Source organism: Rattus norvegicus, chromosome 14, assembly GCF_036323735.1.
Source record: "Rattus norvegicus strain BN/NHsdMcwi chromosome 14, GRCr8, whole genome shotgun sequence".
Lineage (NCBI taxonomy): Eukaryota > Metazoa > Chordata > Mammalia > Rodentia > Muridae > Rattus > Rattus norvegicus.
Window position 1 is genome coordinate 13,763,210 of NC_086032.1, and position 19,126 is coordinate 13,782,335.

Here is a 19,126-nt window from a genome sequence, read left to right on the forward strand (position 1 = left end):
TCTTGTGTTGGCCGTCCACTGTGAGCCAGGGCACTTCAGTGTGGCTTGTATACCCGGTGGTACTTGATTAGAGAAAATGAGTTTTTCTTTGGAAGTGGTTGTGAATTGATTCTTGTTAGGAACTGGGACTTCTTCTGGGTTGAAGCTGTGCAGGCCTCTGTGAGTTCATATATAGGTCGTGTTGTGTCTGGAAGACACTGTTTCTTAGTGTCATCCATCCCCACTGGTCCTTATGATATTTCTTCCTCCTCTTCTGCATAGTTAAGATCCGAGGGGAGGAGTTTGATGAGTTCTTTTTTTTTAATTGAATTTGTTATTTACATTTTAAATGTTATCTCATTGCCTGGTTGCCCCTCCAAAAACCTGCTATCCCACCCCACACAGCTTCTATGAGGGTGCTCCCTCACCCACCCACTCCCTTCCACCTCCCCACCCTGACAGTCCCCTACACTGGGGCATCAAGTTTTGACAGGACCAAGGGCCTCTTCTCCCATTGATGCCCAACAAGGCCATCCTCTGCTACATATACAGATGGAGCCATAGGTCCATCCCCGTGTTCTCTTGGGATGGTGGTTTAGTCCCTGGGAGCTCTGGGTAGTCTTGTTGGTGGATATTGTATTCTTACGGGATTGCAAACCCCTACAGCTACTTCAGTCCTTTCTCTCCTCCACTGGGGACTCTATTTCAGTTCAATGGTTGGCTGTGAGCATCCACCTCTGTATTTGTCATGCCCTGACAGAACCTCTCAGGAGACAGCTAAATCAGGCTCCTATCAGCTTGTACTTCTTGGCATCAACAATATTGTCTGAGTTTGGTGTCTGTATATGGGCTGCATCCCCAGGTGGGACAGTCTCTGGATGGTCTTTCAGTGTCTGCTCCACACTTTGTCTCTGTATTCCCTACTGTGAGTATTTTTGTTCCTCCTTCTAAGAAGGTCCTTCTTGAGCTTCATGTGGTTTGTGAATTGTTTCCTGAGTATTCTGAGCTTTTGGGCTAATCTGCTTATTGGTGAGTGCATATCATACGTGTTTTTTTGTGATTGGGTTGCCTCACTCAGGATGATATTTTCTAGTTCCATCCATTTGCCTGAGAATTTCATGAAGTCATTGTTTTTAATAGCTGAGTAGTACAATATTGTGTAGATGTACCACATTTTCTGTATCCATTCCTCTGTCGTAGGACATCTGGGTTCCTTCCAGGTTCTGGCTTTTGTACATAAGGCTGCTATGAACACAGTAGAGCATGTGTCCTTGTTATGTGTTGGAGCCTCTTTTGGGTATATGCTCAGGAGTGATATAGCTGGGTACTTTTTTTCTGAGGAACTTCGAGACTGATTTCCAGAGTGGTTATACCAGCTTGCAATCCTACCAACAAGGAGTGTTCCTCTTTCTCTCCATCCTCACCAGCATCTGCTGTCACCTGAGTTTTTGATATTAGCCATTATGACTTGTGTGAGATGGTATATTATTATGGTTGTTTTGATTTGCATTTCCTTGATGACTAAGGATGTTGAACATTTCTTTATGTGCTTCTTTGCCATTTGATAATCCTTAGTTGAGAATTCTTTGTTTAGCTCTATAGCCCATCTTTTAAATAGAGTTATTTGGCTCTCTGGATTCTAATTTCTTGAGTTCTCTGTATATATTGGATATAAGCCCTCTATGGGATGTGGGATTGGTAAAGACCTTTCCCCAATCTGTTGGTTGCTGTTTTGTTGTCGTGACAGTGTCCTTTGCCTTACAGAAGCTTTGAAGTTTTATGAGGTCCCACTTGTCTATTCTTGATCTTAGAGCATAAGCCACTGATGTTCTATTTAGAAAAATTTCCCCTGTGCCCATGTATTTGAGGCTCTTGCCCACTTTCGCTTCTATTAGTTTCAGTGTATCTGGTTTTATGTGGAGGTCTTTGATCCACTTGGACTTGATCTTTTTACAAGGAGATAATGCTGATTTCCAGTTGAACCAGCACCATTTGTTGAAAACGCTGTCTTTTTTCCATTGGATGGTTTTAGCTTCTTTGTCAAAGATCAAGTGACCATAGGTGTGTGGGTTCATTTCTGGGTCTTCAATTCTATTCCACTGATCTACCTGCCTGTCTCTGTACTAATACTGGGCAATTTTTATCACTATGGCTCTGTAATACAGCTGGAGGTTAGTGATGTTGATTACCCTGGAATTTCTTTTATTGTTCTGGATAATTTTGGCTATCCTGGATTTTTTGTTATTCCAAATGAGTTTGCAAATCATTCTTTCTAACTCTGAAGAATTGAGTTGGGATTTTGATGGTTATTGCACTGAATCTGTAGATTGTTTTTGGCAAGATGACCATTTTTACTATATTGATCCTGTCAATCCATGATCTTTCAATCTTCTGAGATCTTCCCCAAGGTACTTTATATTATTTGTGGCTATTGTGAAGGGTGTCACTTTCCTAATTGCTTTTTTAGCCTGTTTATTCTTTGAGTAGAGGAAGGATATTGATTTGTTTGAGTTAATTTTATATCCAGCCACTTTGTTGATGTTGTTTATCAGTTCAGGAGTTCTCTGGTGAATTTTTAGGGTCAGTTAAGTATATATCATATCATCTGCAAATAGTATTTTGACTCCTTCTGTTCCAGTTTGTATCCCTTTGGCCTCTTTTTGTTGTCTAATTGCTCTGGCTAGGATTTCAAGTACTGTATGGATTAGGTAGGGAGAAAGAATGGACAACCTTGTCTAGTTCCTGATTTTGGTGTTATTCCATCAAGTTTCTCTCCATTTAACTTGATACTGGCTACAGGTTTGTTGTATATTGTTTTTACTATGTTTAGGTAAGGATCTTGAATTCCTGATCTTTCCAAGAATTTTAACATAACATGAAGGGTCATTGAATTTTGTCAAATGCTTTCTCAGCATCTAATGAGGTGACCATGTGGTTTTCATCTTTGAGTTTGTTTACATAGTGGATTTTGTTGATGGATTTCTGTATATTGAACCATCCCTGTGTCCCTGGGATGAAGCCTACTTAATCATGATGGATGATTGTTTTGATGTGTTCTTAGATTCAGTTCGCAAGAATTTTATTGACTATTTTTGCATGAACATTTATAAGAGAAATTGGTCTGAAGTTCTCTTTCTTTGTTGGGTCTTTGTGTCCTTTTTGGTTTAAGTGTAATTGTGGCTTTAAAGAATGAATTGGGTAGTGTTTCTTCTGTTTCTATTTTGTGGAATAGTTTGTAAGTATTGGTATTAGGTCTTCTTTGAAGGTCTGATAGAATTCTGCACTAAACCCATCTAGTCCTGGGCTTTTTTTGGTTGGGGGATTTTTAATGACTGCTTCTTTTTCTTTAGGGATTATGGGACTATTTATTTAGATGGTTTATCTGATCCTGATTTAAATTTGGTACCTGGTATCTGTCTAGAAAATTGTTCATTTCCTCCAGATTTTCCAGTTTTGTTGAGTACAGGCTTTTATTCTATGATCCGATTTTTTTTTTAATTTCATCAGTTTTTGTTGTTATGTCTCCCTTTTCAGTTTTGATTTTGTTAATTTGGATACTGTTTCTATGCCCCCTGCTCTGTCTGGCTAAGGGTTTGTCTATCTTTTTGATTTTCTTAAAGAACCATCTCCAGGTTTTGTTAATTCTTTGTATAATTCTTTTTGTTTCTACTTGGTTGATTTCAACCCAGAGTTTGACTATTTCCTGCCATCTACTCCTCTTGGGTAGATGCTTGTTTCTGTTCTAGAGCTTTTAGGTGTGCTGTCAAGTGTATGCGGTCTCCAGTTTCTTTTGGAGGCTCTCAGAGCTGTGAGTTTTCCGCGTAGCACAGCTCTCTTTGTGTCCCATGAGTTTGGGTATGTTGTGCCTTCATTTTTATTACATTATAAAATGTCTTTAATTTCTTTACTTCTTCCTTGACCAAGTTACCAGTGAGTAGAGTGTTTTCAGCTTCCATTTGTATGTGGGCTTCCTGTTGTTTTGGTTGTTATTGAAGACCAGCCTTAGTCTGTAGTGATCTGATAGGATGCATGGGATTATTTCAATATTCTTGTATTTGTTGAGGCCTCTTTTGTGACCAATAGTATGGCTAATTTTTGAGGAGGTACCATGAGGTGCTGAGAAGGTATATTCTTTTGTTTTAGGATGAAATGTTCTGTGGATACCTGTTAAATCTATTTGGTTCACAACTTCTGTTCATTTCACTGTGTCTCTGTTTAGATTCTGTTAACATGATCTGTTCATTGATGATAGTGTGGGGTATTGAAGTCTCCCAGTATTATTGTGTGAGGTGCAATGTGTGCTTTGAGTTTTAATAAAGTTTCTTTTATGAATGTGGGTGCCCTTGCATTTGGAGCACAGATAGTCAAGATTGAGAGTTCATCTTGGCAGATTTTTCCTTTGACGAGTATGAAGTGTCCTTTCTCATCTTTTTTGATAACTTTTGGTTGATAGTGGATTTTATTTGATATTAGAATGGCTACTCATTCCTTCTTAAATAGAATTGTTATGTTTTGGTTAGCAGTCAATTTTTCAAGGTGATGTAGAATACTATGTATGTTTTTATGAGTATGCATGTATGTATTTCTTTATGTCAGATTTTAGGATCATATGCTGAAATCTGGAAATAACTCTTTTGAAGTTACTATTTTTGGCTGTCTTAAAGTATTTTCTTTATATTCATATAATTTCTTAAGATATGTGTTAAGATAACCAGTAAAATTCAGTTTAGGAAATTAGTATGTTGTTCTATAATGTATGCTCTGAAATTGCAATTGTCGTGTTTTATTTTTGTTTTCTGTTTAAGGCAATCCTTTATCACAGGATATTATGAGCTTATACCAGGACCCAGATGGAACCCGAAAGCTACTGAACTTCATGCTTGACAATCTTGCAGGTAACTTTTAATGACAAAGCATTGAACTCTACAGATGCTGTCAGTAGCTGATGTGCCACACATTACTTTTATAGCTGCCTATAGGACTGGAATTTCTAGCTTACATAGTAGTTAATGAAATAGGTAGAAAGTCTGAAATTTGAGATTCTTTTTTTTTTTTTCATGTATGAGTACTTTGTGTTCATGAAGCAATGTGATGAGAGTTTTAGTTATTCTATCGTGTAGGAATTTTTACTACAACTGTGACTGCTGCTGCTGCTGCTGCTGCTGCTGCTGCCGCCGCCGCCGTCCCCGCCGCCGCTGCTGCTGCTGCTGCTGCTTCTAAGACAGAGTCTTTTTGTGTAGCCCTGGAGTGGTCTGGACGTTATAGTGCAGACCTGGCTGGCTTCAGACTCACCAGATATTTACTTGTCTCTGCCTCTGAGTGTTGGAATTAAAGATACAGGATCATTCATTGCATGCCACATAGGTAGAGGGTCAGGGAGGCCGGAAGACGTCAGTGTCTGGAGCTGGAGCTGTAGGGAGCGTGAGCTGTCTTCAGTGCTAGGAACCAAACTCCGGTCTCTTGAAAGAGCCAGACCAGAAGAGGGCATCAGGTCTCATTACAGAGGGTTGTGAGTCACCATGTGGTTGCTGGGAATTGAACTCAGGACCTCTGGAAGAGCAGTCAGTGCTCTTAACCACTGAGCCATCTCTCCAGTCCTGCTGAGCTGTTTTAATTACTCTCCCCCTTATTGATTACCTGGAGACAGGGTCAATCATTGAACCAGAATTAGCTTTTTACAGCTACGCTGACTGGCCAGCAGTCTCTTGAGATAGGACTGCTTTTGCCCCGTAATACCAGTATATACATATATAACACCAGTATATACATATATAACCTGGTGTTTGTGTGTTCCTAGTATATACATGTATAACCTGGTGTTTGTGTTACTGGGGGTTTGAGTTGAGGTCTTAGTAGTTGTAGAGCATACACTTTTTACCCAGTGAGCCAGCCATCTTCCTCGTCTACACACCCAGCCCCTTAAAAACTTAAAAACCCCATTTATTTAGTTATTTATTTGACAGATTTACTATAGCCTTAGCTGGCCTAGAGCATACTGTGTGCACTAGCTGGCCGCGAACTCACACAGATGTACTCATTTCTGCTGCCTCCCAGGTACTAGGTTACGTGAGTGAAGTTACATGATATTCCCATGTGTGTATTTTTTTTATTTTTACTCTGAACCATTTATTGATAATTTTATTCTTTCATTACTGTTCTTTAATGCTGCATAAGAAATCATGTCTGGAGTAACTGATGTAACTCAGTCAAGAGATTGCCTAGCATTCACAGAGCTCTATGTTGGATCCCTAGTGCCACATAATCTGGGTGTTGTGTCAGCATATACTTGTAATTTCAGCATGTGGGAGGTTGACAAGGGAGGAGCAGAAGCCTAAATTCATCCTCAATTACATTTGAAACTTAGACAGAAATATATAGAAACAAAAAGAAACAATATCTCTTATTTAAATTTTTTCATATAGTATATTTGGATCATGTTCTCCTTACTCAGCTCTTTCCAAACTACATAAATGGTTTTTCTATCTATCAAAAACAGAAACTAAAAAAGCAAACAAACAAATAGATAAAAAATAATCAAAGCTAAAAAAAAAAAAAAGGATATCCTTTTTTGTGTTGGCCAGCAGCTACTTCTGGGCATAAGACCTGCTCAGGGATGTAGTTGATAAACACCCAGTGACACTCCATTGGCAGGCATCAATTGGGAATGGATAGAAATTATGCAGAGTGAGAGAATTGCAGCACTCAGTTCTGTCAGGGGTGTCTTTATCAAATCCCTCCCCTTGAGACTCTTGGATCTATGCAGAAGAGGGAGTGGAAAGAAAGACTTTAAGAACCAGAGATGGTAGATGACTCCAAGGGGAAAAATATGCACGCATATATATGTGAATGACGGTGTGATGATATGTGGTCCTCCATGCTGGAGGTTTTCCAGGGAGATCTCTGGTCCGGCTAGAATGGTATGTCCAGGAGAAAGGACGAGAACCTGGGCAGGTGCTATTTTACCTCCATTTCCAGCTGGGCTTAGCCAGCAGGAGACAGACGAGCTGGCGAGGGGTGCAGGAGGGCTTCTGGCAGCGATTTTGGGAGAGCAGATCTCTTCCCCAAGTGGTGGTGTTCCAGCTCTTAGGACAGAAGCTCTTAGATGACAGAGTGATTCTTGCACACCTTTAATTCTGAACATGACCCTTAAATACAGTTTTTTTGGATGAGTCAGACCTCATCTACGCATTCTGGGACGTAGTCCTGTCTCTATGACTGATCTGTCTTGAGCCTAAGTGACCTACACATCCTCACCTGTAGAGGAGGGGCTTGGGGCATTGCTGTGAGTGACTGGTCTGTCTCCTTTGATCTGATTATATTTGACTGTATGGGTGTTTTTTTTTTTTTTTTTTTTAATCAATTTCAAATATCCTTTCACAATGCTGTGATAGAAACTGCAGAAGTGTCTTAAGCATTAAAAGCACTGGTTGATTTTTCGGAGGACCCAGGTTTAATTTCCTTACCTACATGGAAGCCTACAACCTTCCTCAACTATAGGTCCAGGGGATTCGACACCCTTTTCTGGCTTCCTGGCACCAGGCACACATGTGGTACATAGACGTACATATAGGCAAGAACACACATACATAAAATAATAAATCACTTTTTAAAAAATGTAGTGGGCACCAAATGTAAAAGTAAGGGCTGTTCTATTCCTGCCCTTGCTTGGCATGATGACACAGAGACCTTTCTATATATTAAAGACTGCAGGCACTGTAGCTGGGGAGGTTTTGAACTATTCTGACCTGACAGTTGTGGCTTGGCCTGTATCCCGGCCACATGGCATCTTGGTCTGCCCTGTCACCTCCTTTTCCTTCTTCATTCTGGCCTGATGGCAGCTCCTCTGCTCTCCACCTGATACCCCTTCTCTTTTTGTAGTTCTGGAAGCCCCGCCTTTTTCTCTCCTGCCCAGCTATAGACTGTTCAAGTCTTTATTTAACCAATAAGAAGATGGTAGAGGACAATGTTTTACCAAACACTGAATCAGGAGATGCTTCATAATGTTGACAGTATTGGAGTGCAACCAGATCCTGGGTATAGAAATCAGCATTTGAATACACAGTGCACAGATTGTCCTCCAACAGATACTGTTTGAGATTATATTGAATCCATGCAGTGCTTCAGAAGCATGGATAAGTTGACAACTATAACAACACCACAATACTGTACTTCATTACTTCATTAATTGGGGCCTTCTGGAATTTCAGTTTTGAATTTTAGGTTTCCTATAATCAGTCTTGTAAGCTTTATTTTTTAATCTTTTGGATATTTTTAGTTTCAAGGATAAAGCTTGATATTTTAATGATTATGGCTGATTTGCAGAATTGATTTTTTTTTAAAATACTTTTGATAGTCACTTTTTTTCTTTCTTTCTTTTTTTTTTTTTTTTTTTTTTTTTTTTTGGCTTTTCAAAACGGGGTGTCTGTGTAACAGAGCCCTGGTTGTCCTGGACGTGCTTTGTAGACCATGCTGGTCTCGAGTTATCAGAGAACCACCAACTCTGCCTCTGAGTACTAAGACTAAGACTAAAGGCATGCACACCCATGCCTGGGTATAGTCACACTTCTTAACACGATAACAGTGTTCTGATATATACTATACCACATAGTTTGGGCATTTAAAAATTTTCTAATATATTTTTATTTCAATTTGGACAATGTGTATATGCCAACCATTACAATTTCATTATATTTTCCTACTGTTTATATACTTTCTTTTTCTTTATTTATAGCCCTTACAAGGATTACCCAGTGGGGGGTGGAGGGTGGAGGGTGATACTTACTGTAACTTTTATAAAGATAACTTTTACTGATATTTTCTAGTTTTTCATTGAATAGATGTTAACTTTTGGTAAATACTGATACCTGAGATAGATTTCTTTATCCATTCTCTGAATTTTTTATTTGACTTTAATTGCTTTTTGTATGTCATATTTGTATCCCTTGATTACACTCAAGTATATTGTGTATATTGGAATTCTTTATTTATATCACTAGTTTAATTAATATTTTTCTTAGTTTACTTTTGTTTTTGTTTGAGTCAGAATAACCAGCAGCTTTTTCCTTGGTTGTTGTTGTCAAATTTTCTTTCTGAGAATAGTGATTTCATGAAATCTCTTGTGAATTGTATTCTTTGGTATATCGATCTATTTATCCATCCATCCATCCATCCATCCATCCATCCATCCATCCATCCATCCGTCTATCATCTATTTGATGACAGAATATATTTAGGTGTAACATTTCCTTGCAAGAAGTTTTAAACTACTGCTTTAATTTTTAACAAGCTTTATTTTATGTGCACACATGTTTACTACCTTTATGTATGTATGTGTGCAGTGCCTACAGAGGTCAGAAGAGGCCATTGGATCCCTTGTTGCAGATGTTTATGAGCTGCTGTATAGGTGCTGGGATCAAACGTGGTTTCTTTACCAAGAATAATAAGTGCTTTTAACTACTGAGCATCTCAGTCTAGCGACATGGTACTTATCTAAGATGCATACGCTGGCAGTGGTTATCATTCCATTGCTGCTTTAATTGTTAAAGTAATTATTGTACTATTCTGGCTTTCATTTCTCCTGTTCTGAAAGTCTTCTAAAATTAGCACGTCTTAGATAACTCTTCGATCTTTTTTTCACAAAAGAGTTCAGGGTATTTTTTATGATACATTTAATGTTTAGAAGATATATGATGACGTTTCTACTACTTGGCATTATTACCTCTTGCTGCTTAGTTTATGTTGTAGAAATTCTGAGTCCTGAGAACCTCTCAGTCTTTCCCTTGGGAAGAACTAACTGCTGACTCTGTAGGCCCTCTCTATTGTATGTTCATGTCCAGTATCATCATTTTCTTTATTTCTTCAGCTCTTTTTCTGATGTTTTATTTACTGTTTTTTCTTCTTCTAATAGCATGAAACCTAGGCCAACAATTGTGTCTCTCTTTAAATATGGCTTTTAAATGTATCCTGCAGGCTTTCATTCGTCCCATTTTATTATACATTTTAGCACTTTTTCTTACAGCTGTGTTTACTTTACCCTATGAATCAGTTACAATTTCTTAATTTTCATGAAAGTTCAAGCTAGATTTTTAGCTTATTGTATTGTGGTTAGAGAACATACTCATATTAAAAAAAATTTAACATCTTAAAAGCTAGCACATTCTTAGTTTTTGTGGGTGTTAAGCATGCACTTCAGAAGGATATGCCTCTGCAGTTGCTTGGTGGCTGTGCTCTCTGTGTACCGGTTTACGTTTGCTGCTGCTGTGCTGGTGTGATTAGTGTACATTTAACAATCACTTTGGCTTACTAATTGTTAGACTGCCTACAGTTGCAGATTGCTTGCATCTTACTCTCTGTTTCATCGGATCAGCTGTGTGTGCTAAGGATACATTTTAGGGTATTTCATCCATAATCCTTTTTTGTATCTTTTTAACTTAGTGCTTCTTTCTTCTGCTTGGTTTAAATTTTTTTGTTCCTTTTTGTAGTTAGAGGTAGTAACTTAAATTATTAATGGAAATCTACCCTCTTTTAACATAAATATATGGGTGTTATGTTTCATTTTCATTCAGGTCAGTATGTTTGATTTCCTTTGTGACTTCTTTGATGAGTGATGTATTTAAAAGTGTGTTGCTTAATATACAAATGTAAAGTTTTCCTGTTGATTCCTTGTCTGATTCTATATAGGAACAATTGGAAAGCATAGTTCGGATATTCTTCAGGTGTTTTTTTTTTTAAAAAAACATTTATTTCTCTATGATCTAAGAATTGGTTGTCATAGTGTGTATTCCAGGGGTTTTGAAATTTTTCTATAATCGGCCAACAGTGTAAAAGTGTAAATGAGATTATGTTGGTGGTGGTACTCAATTCCTCTGTTTTTTTTTTTTTTTTTTTTTCCTCTTCTAATTTCCATCTGGTAAATGTATCAAATGGTGACATGAAGGAGTTAAAAATCCTCAGGTGTAATTAATGCATGTTTTTCTCTAGTCTACTGTCAGCTTTTGCTTCTAGTTTTTATTTTTATTTATTTATTTATTTATTTATTTTTTCTTTTCTTTTTTTTGGAGCTGGGGACCGAACCCAGGGCCTTGCACTTGCTAGGCAAGCGCTCTACCACTGAGCTAAATCCCCAACCCTTATTTTTATTTTTAAGATTTATTTTTATTTTATGGATGTGGGAGTTTGCTTGCATGTATATATATGTATCACGGAACATTCCTGATGCCTGAGGAGGCTAGAGGAAGACATCTGATACCCAGAAACTACAGGTACAGAAGGCTGTGAGCCACTGTTTGGGTTTCAGTGCACTAAACGCTTCTGACTGCTGGGCTTTCTCTGCAGCCCCTGCCCTGGTACTGTAAGCTGCTGATTGTTGGAGCATGTTTAGGATTGTTACTGCTCTTTTCTTTTTAATTCTGAAAACTGCTTTATCACATTAACATACCATTCTTGACTGTTGGGAAGTTATCTTCTAATTTTCTATATTGTATTTGAAACTATGTAGCATAGTTGAGTTTTTTGTTAATTCACCTTACTAAGATTTTATTTTGCTTTTTAATTTAACTAAAGTCTAGGTATCCTTCTTGGTACCATAATAGTTTTTTATAATTTTTTCTTTGACCATCATATACTATTTAAGAGCTGATACCGAAGTGGTAATGTTAATGTTCCTAGTTTTTATCCATTTTTTTTGATATTTTTGTTTTTCTTCTCTTATATTTTTCTTTCTGTTTAGAGAACTTCCTTTAGCACTGGCTGTTCTTTAAAGATAGCTCTGTTAGTGTTCAATCTCTTAGTTTTTCACTACCTTCTGACTTTTATTTCCTCTTGATCCTCCTTCCTGCAAATCTCAGCTGCACAGTACTTTAGAGTCTCGAGGATTGCAAGCACCCATGGCCAGCTCCTTGATTTCTAAAGGGCAGTTCTTTTGATGTAGCCATTTAAAAATGTAGTGTCTCCTTAAGCTTCCAGTGTAATTTAAGTTGGTATTTTCCTATAGGTAATTCGTTAGGTTTTTTGATGTTTCTGAAGGTATTTCCCTAGTTCTCAGAAGTTTAGTTAGAATTGCATCAAATTTATTGGACTTAAATTTATTTAATTAACTTCTTTGCTTCCTAGTTGAATGGAAATTTGTATCCGTTATCTTTAGAAAAATTTTCAGTCTTATATTCTTTCTTCTAAACTATTAATGATAGGAATTTAGATAATTTTATCATTCCATAGGTATTTTCACAATTATTTTATTTTTCAGTTTTTCAAACAGGGTTTCTTTGTGTAACCCTTAACTGTCCTCAAATTCACAAAGATCTGCCTGCCTCTGCCTCCTGACTACTGGGATTAAAGGCATGTGTCGCCTCTGTCCAGTGTGTTTTCAAATACTTTTTTTACTGGTTTTTTTTATTATTTATTATTACTTTTAACTTATATTCGTTCATCCTAAAAGTCAATTTTTTTCTTTTTTAATCATTTCAGTGGTTTTAGTTCTGCTTGAACAAGGTGGGTTTGAAAAAGTTCTCACTGCTTTTTGGCATTGGATGCTTCTGAGGGACTGGCCCTGCTACAGATATAGCACAACATCATAGATAATTGCTTCATGGTGGGGGCAGGAGTATTCTGGAAAGCTGTATTTATTTTTCCCGAAATTCAAGGTGATGACAGGTTTGGGATAAATGTATGGAGACCTTTGGGACTCTGGGATAGGATATTACAGCAGGTTGCCAGCAAAGTACCTCAATTTCTGTCTTTGTTTCCTCAACTCTGAAGAGAATGAGCTAACTACTCTTGAGTGGAATTGACATTGTAAAACAGTGAAAGAAGTTGGGCGTTGGTGGTACACACCTCTAGTCTCAGCACTTACAGGAGGCAGAGGCAGGCACATGGGTGAGTTTAAGGCCAGCCTGCTCTGCTTTTAAGTCTTGAGTTCCAGGACAACCAGAGCTACACAGAGAAACTGTCTTAAAAAACAAACAAAAACAATGAAAGCCTCATTAGAGGCTTTTTTTGTTGTTGTTTTTGTAAATTCATTTTCTTTTTCTGTTTTAAGATAATTGATTTGCCAGGATGTTAAATTTTCATGTAGCATTAATTTTGCAGAAGGGAACAAAGATAAATCATGTAATTAAAACAAAAGGTTTTCTTAAGGTTTTAAATTTAAGTCACTTTTCAGAAAATCACACGTGGAAATAACAATGAGTTTCTTAATGTTCTTTTCTAATACTAGTTTTATCCTCTGCATAGCTCTTTTTAGAAATTTAATTAAGTGAATTTACTGATTGTGTTCTGCTTGGCAGTCAGAGGACAGCTTTCAGAAAACTGCTTTTACTTTGTTTTCTGTTGTGGTCATTGCACTGTGCACTCCATGCGAGCTGGCCTGAAACTTCCAGCTAATCCTCTGACCTCCTCTCATCTTAGAAGAGCGCTGGGTTATAGAAAAGAATAAGACTTTTTACATCGGTTACAAGGGTGTAGATTGAATTCATTCAAGGTGGAACAACAGGAATTGTTGTTCCATTGTTCTGCATTTTTTTTTTTTTAATTCTTTTACTTTTGAAGTCTGTGTTCAGTTCTAGGATTGGATTTTTAAGCCCACTTGTGGGCTTAAATAATAAATAGGTCGATTTGGTATTAGAAGCTAAATGATACTGATTTTACACACATATAGGATTATTTTGTTTTTAACTTTTTTCTTTCAGTTCATCCAGAGCAGCTTCCTCCGAGGCCATGGATTACATTAAAAGAACGAGACCAAATTCTGCCATCAGGTAGCTTTTCTCATCTTTGAGTTTTAAAATAAAGTCTTATTTGAGCTTGTGATTACAGGCTTTTATTTTATCTATCATGGGTATAGATGTGCCCTCAAGATAGGCCTATTATACAAGTACACACCTCTTGTCTTTCACATTGGTGCACTGGGCTAGAAAATTATTCCTTGTGGTGCAGTTTTTTAAAGCTCTTAGAAGATTCTTAAGTCATCTAATGAACTAATAAACTTGTTTCTGAAAGGTTGAGTTTCTTAGGTACTTCATCTTCCTTGAGGGAAAAACTGGTGAGGTACTTAGTGTTTAAGATAGCGTGTGGCAGGAAATGCCAGAAGAATTGATGGTAGCAATGGTTCACAGTATTTCACACCTCTAAGGACAGAACTTGGCATATCTAAAACAGTAATATATGAAATTTAAGCCATTATGTCTTTTTTGCAGATGAGTAACAGCTTGATATGTTTGTAGGACTTTTAACGGAATGTTAAGACATTTTAGGTTTGGAAATCCTACTTAAAATAAGTTGTGAAGGGCTGGAGAAATGGCTCAGTGGTTAAGAGCACCTGCTGCTCTGGAGAAGACCTGTGTTCAGTTTCTAGGGCCCACATGGCAGTACACAGTCATCCATAACTCCAGTTCCGGGGGATCTGGTTCTCCCTTCTGGCCTCCTCAGGATATAAAGCTGCTTTTGGGATACATACCTGCAGGAATTCATGCATACACATAAAGTCCTCTTTAACAAAATTGTGAATTATTGTTTAAGTGCCTTTTAAGTGACATCCATAAATATTTTTATGATATTCATTTCATTTTAAAATTGAATACAAATTTTAACGTTCATAGGTTAGACCAATTTCTGAATACTACTTTAATGGGTTTTAAGGGTTAGAAGTTATTATCAACTTTTTGAACAATATAGACCCTTCTGTTTCTGACTTGTTTGTTTTGTTTGGTTGTTTTTTTTTTTTTTTTTTGGTTCTTTTTTTCGGAGCTGGGGACCGAACCCAGGGCCTTGTGCTTCCTAGGTAAGCGCTCTACCACTGAGCTAAATCCCCAGCCCCTTGGTTGTTTTTTTATTGTTGTTGTTTTGTTTTGTTTTTAAAGACAGAGTATCTCTATTTAGGTCTGGCTGTCCTGAAACTTGCTGTGTAAAACAGGCTGGTCTCACAGAAATCTATCTTCTGCCTCCCAAGTGCTGATATTAAAATTGTACGCCACCACACCTAGCCTTTTGCTTTATTTTTACTTTTATTTTTATTGTTTTAGAACATTCAGAACAAAATATTTCAATATTATGTGGAATGTATAACTTCTTCGTGCTTTTTGTATTTTAATGATGCTAAGAAATAACTCTGTATGATACAGTTTTGTGTCTTTCATAGGCTTATGATTTTAAAATCACCATAATTATAGGAAAACATCAGCCTGTTAAATAGACATTGTTTCAAAATTACCACAAATAACACGTTTTAGCATGATACATATTAAATGATCTAAGTAAAGGAAACACTTAAGTTTTTTTAAGAATGCCTTAAATTTGATGGATTGGTTTTCAGTAGTGTGTTTTATATCCTTTCTACTTTATCCTCCTCCCTCTTTTTTAAATGGAAGTCTCTTTCTTTCTTGGTTAGATTTTCATCTTCTGTTAAGTGAAATTAAGCCAGATGCTACAATACAAATATATTGTCTTTTGTATTTGAAATTTATATTTGTGAAAAAAATTCACATAAGACATGAAGGTAGAAGGGGGAGGAACTATTTAGGAAGGGGGAGGGATTATAGAAGGGGGAGGAACTATAGAAGGGGGAGGAACTACAGAAGGGGGAGGGACTATAGAAGGGGGACTCAACAGGGGTTGGGGATAGTCAGGTGGTGGGTTAATAGGAACAAAATATCCGATGTACGAAAATCTCAGAATGAAACTTACTATTTATTTGTACAATGAACATATATTAATTAAAATTAAAGACAATGTAAAAGCGAGTTCTATACATTAAAGATGAACATATATTTGAGCTCTTTAATCCCTTCTTGAACACAAAGAAGCATAATTTGAAAGGCTTCTACTATTACACAGCCACATACCTATTAAGAAAAGCAACAGTACATACAGCTAAATATTAAGTAGTCAGTGACTCCTAAAGCAATCTATTCTTAGGGATAACTCTGATGGACAACCTAGTAAAGATCTTTCTTAGCTTGGTACTAACTGAATAGCCTCTGAGCGTCAACATCGGAAAATGCCTTCTTTTTTGCTTAATAGAGAGACTCATATAGTGAGTGAAGAGTGATGCATACTGAAATTATTACAGTCATTAACTATGCAATAATCAGACCCAGTTAGAGAAAAATCTTCCTGATAGAAATGGAAATTATACTGCAGCTTAATTAATTTCACTGTAAAACTTGTAAACATTGTATTAATGCAGAATTTAATCTTTGTTTGAGAAATTTTCACTCTTAGACTTTTCTAGAAAAATCGTACATCAAAAAGTCTCTGATATTAACAAAGCCAATAAACATAACAATCTGCTTAACTTCTTTGCCTTTTCAGAGTGGCACTCCACATCTGGAGAGGTAAACTCAGAGAGAAACTCACTTTCACAGCATCTGGGCTTAGGAATGGTTCAGGGTATCTTTAAAGTAAACACAAAGGATATAAATAACTCCAACTGAAAGGGAGCCTTCAGTGTACACAATGGCCATGAATCTGACTCTTTTCTGCCTTTCCTATTATTGAAAGTGAACCCAACTTCAACAAAGTTACTTCATCTTAAATTAGAAATGTATGAAATTGATGGTTTTTAACAATGTATGTTTATTATACCTAAGTGGTATCTTCTTGAAAATATGTATGCCAAAAACCTAGTACTCTGACTGTAGAGATACCCTTTGTATCAGGGTTTCGTTGTCATCGTTGTTTGACATCTCTTTGCTTTGTTTTGTTTTTGAAAACTATATAGTGACTAAAATGGGTCCCTACGATGGAGAGTTGTTGAGGAAAGTTAGGCCTTTTTATTGTTTAACATAATTGGTCATTGGAGTCAATTCAGAATTTTGTTAAACTTCAGTTTCTGTTTCATAGATACTTAGGGACCAGATATGGTAGGTTTCCAAGCATCAAGGTGATCATTAATGGTGCTGACTCTTAGAGCATATTTTAGAGTAGTGAGGAAATCTAGATTACTAGTTTGCTATAATGTTGTTTTAAAAAACTCAGAATCTTACAGAACGATAACTTTATTTCAGAAATGAATATTAGATTGGCAAAAAGAATTTTATGATGGTTAAATTTTGTTCATCCTTTTCTGGCTTAGATTAGTAGGAATAATAATAGGTCCCCAAAATGTTAATAATCAATATTTTGATTAAAAAGTAAGGAAATTAACCTAAATGAAATTAAAATTTGCATTGTTTTAATTAAACGACATCCTTTCTCCATAAATCACATGAAAATAATTAATACTCTGATTTTTAAAAATTGAATTTATTAAATTTTCATCAAAAATTTCAATATGGATAGTTAAATCTAGACTGTTAAACATTGGTGCATTGTACTCAATGTAATCATAAGGCATCATTGTAAATTAAATTGTCTTTAATTTGAAATGTGAATGTGAAAGTCATAGAAGATACAATTTTGAGAAATCTTGCATTCCAAGTGAAACAAAGAAAAATACACTTATAATTTGCTTCTCCTGGAATTTTGCCATAATAATATATGTTTTTGTGTGCTTATGCATGCATATTTTTGGAAGTAACAAAAGTTACCTAATTCCTCCTTGTTTTCTTTCTCCCTTTTTAGCATCGTTCACGGTCATGTGTTACAATGTGTTATGTGATAAATATGCTACCCGGCAGCTCTATGGCTATTGTCCGTCCTGGGCATTAAACTGGGAGTACAGGAAGAAGGGAATTATGGAAGAGATTGTTAACTGGGACGCAGATATCATTAGTCTTCAGGTAACACTGTAGACATTAAATTGTTGGACTTAAAGTAGATGAACTAGAATTAGTACAAAATCCTACCTCTGGGGAAAAGCCCTGTTCAAAGCAAAACTGAAAAAAGAGTAGTTTTTCCACATTTAAAAGGGTAATAATTTTAATTAAAATGAAATATTTTTATATGTAACTATATTGCTGACTGAGGACACGTGTGCATTTATTTTCATTGACTGTTTTCTGAAATTAATCTTGCCTCGAATCCATGTTAACAATTCCCCCTGTGAGCAATTTATTGGAATTACTGAAAGAGAAAATTGCAAAAAGAGTACTAGTCTTTCAGGAATATAAATTTAGAGTTGAGATCAGAAGGAAAAAAAATATTTCCTTTAAGATGTTTCTTAAAGGTAAACATTAAAAAGACTGCACAATTAATTCATAAAATTTATCGCACCTGATGAACTATTTCTAAAATTTAAACCTGTCTGAATTTATTTTTCCTTTTAAAACAGATCTATATTGGTAAATATTTTATATCTGTTTGGCTTCTCAAAAATAATTTTAAAATTCCTTTTCAGTTCTTTTAAATACTTGTTAAGGGCTCAGATCTTGCAGGAGGTGGACCACTCACAGAAGAAGGGCCCAGTTGTGGAAGTTACATAGCCTTGATTGGAGAGGGGGACTTTAGAGCCTTCCCTCAAACACTATATATTGGATTTGACTGAGGAACAAATGTGTATTCCTTGGAAATTGAAATTTCTTTACATCATTTAGCAATAATTAGCCGAAATTTTTGAATATATTTTTGTTTTGTTAGTAATTTTATTAATTTCAAAGCATATTAAATGTTTTTATTCAAAACATTTTAAATAGACAATTATATATTTAATTAAATTCAGCATGGTATTTTACACATTTTCAGTATATCTTGGGGAGAAAACTGATGACTTACCTTTTGTTTTTGTTTTTTTTTTTTGTCTTGTTTTGTTTTTTTGATTTTGAATACATAGTGAGACCCCATCCAACCCCCCCCCCCTCCAAAAAAAAAGAAACACAGAAAACTTTTTTTTAAAAGAAATAGCTTGGTAGTTGTTTTGTGTTTGACTGTTCTGAGACACAGTGAGTACAACCAGAACTGGGGAGAGGGGAGGCAAGTGAAGTGGGCCGTGGTTCCCTGTGCAGCTTGCATGCCAGTGTTTGTCGCAGCGACGTGCGCATGCCTTTTAAAGATAGATCCGAATTTAAGAAAGCTCTTCTTCTAAAAGCCAAATAATGTTATAGAGTACTCTGGAAAAGTTGAAAATTCGAAAGTATGATCAAGGAAAACATGAACTCCTCCTATGCATGAAAGACAGCCAGTATGCTAAGACCTGAAATACTTTTGCATACTTTTTTGTTCTTTTCATTTAGTTGGCTTGTAAATTTTTTTAATGAAAAGATATTCTAATATTGGC

General features: G+C 36.3%; 1 protein-coding gene across 8 annotated transcripts in view; it reads left to right on the top strand.

Annotated features, from left to right (window-relative positions):
- Cnot6l (CCR4-NOT transcription complex, subunit 6-like) overlaps positions 1-19,126 on the top strand; it is a 92,007-nt gene that overhangs the window by 48,735 nt on the left and 24,146 nt on the right. For all 8 annotated transcript variants that reach the window (NM_001415094.1, XM_039092162.2, XM_006250708.5 and 5 more), the window contains 3 exon segments: positions 4,785-4,874; positions 13,665-13,733; positions 17,536-17,693. In NM_001415094.1, the coding sequence (NP_001402023.1) occupies positions 4,785-4,874; positions 13,665-13,733; positions 17,536-17,693 (317 nt within the window).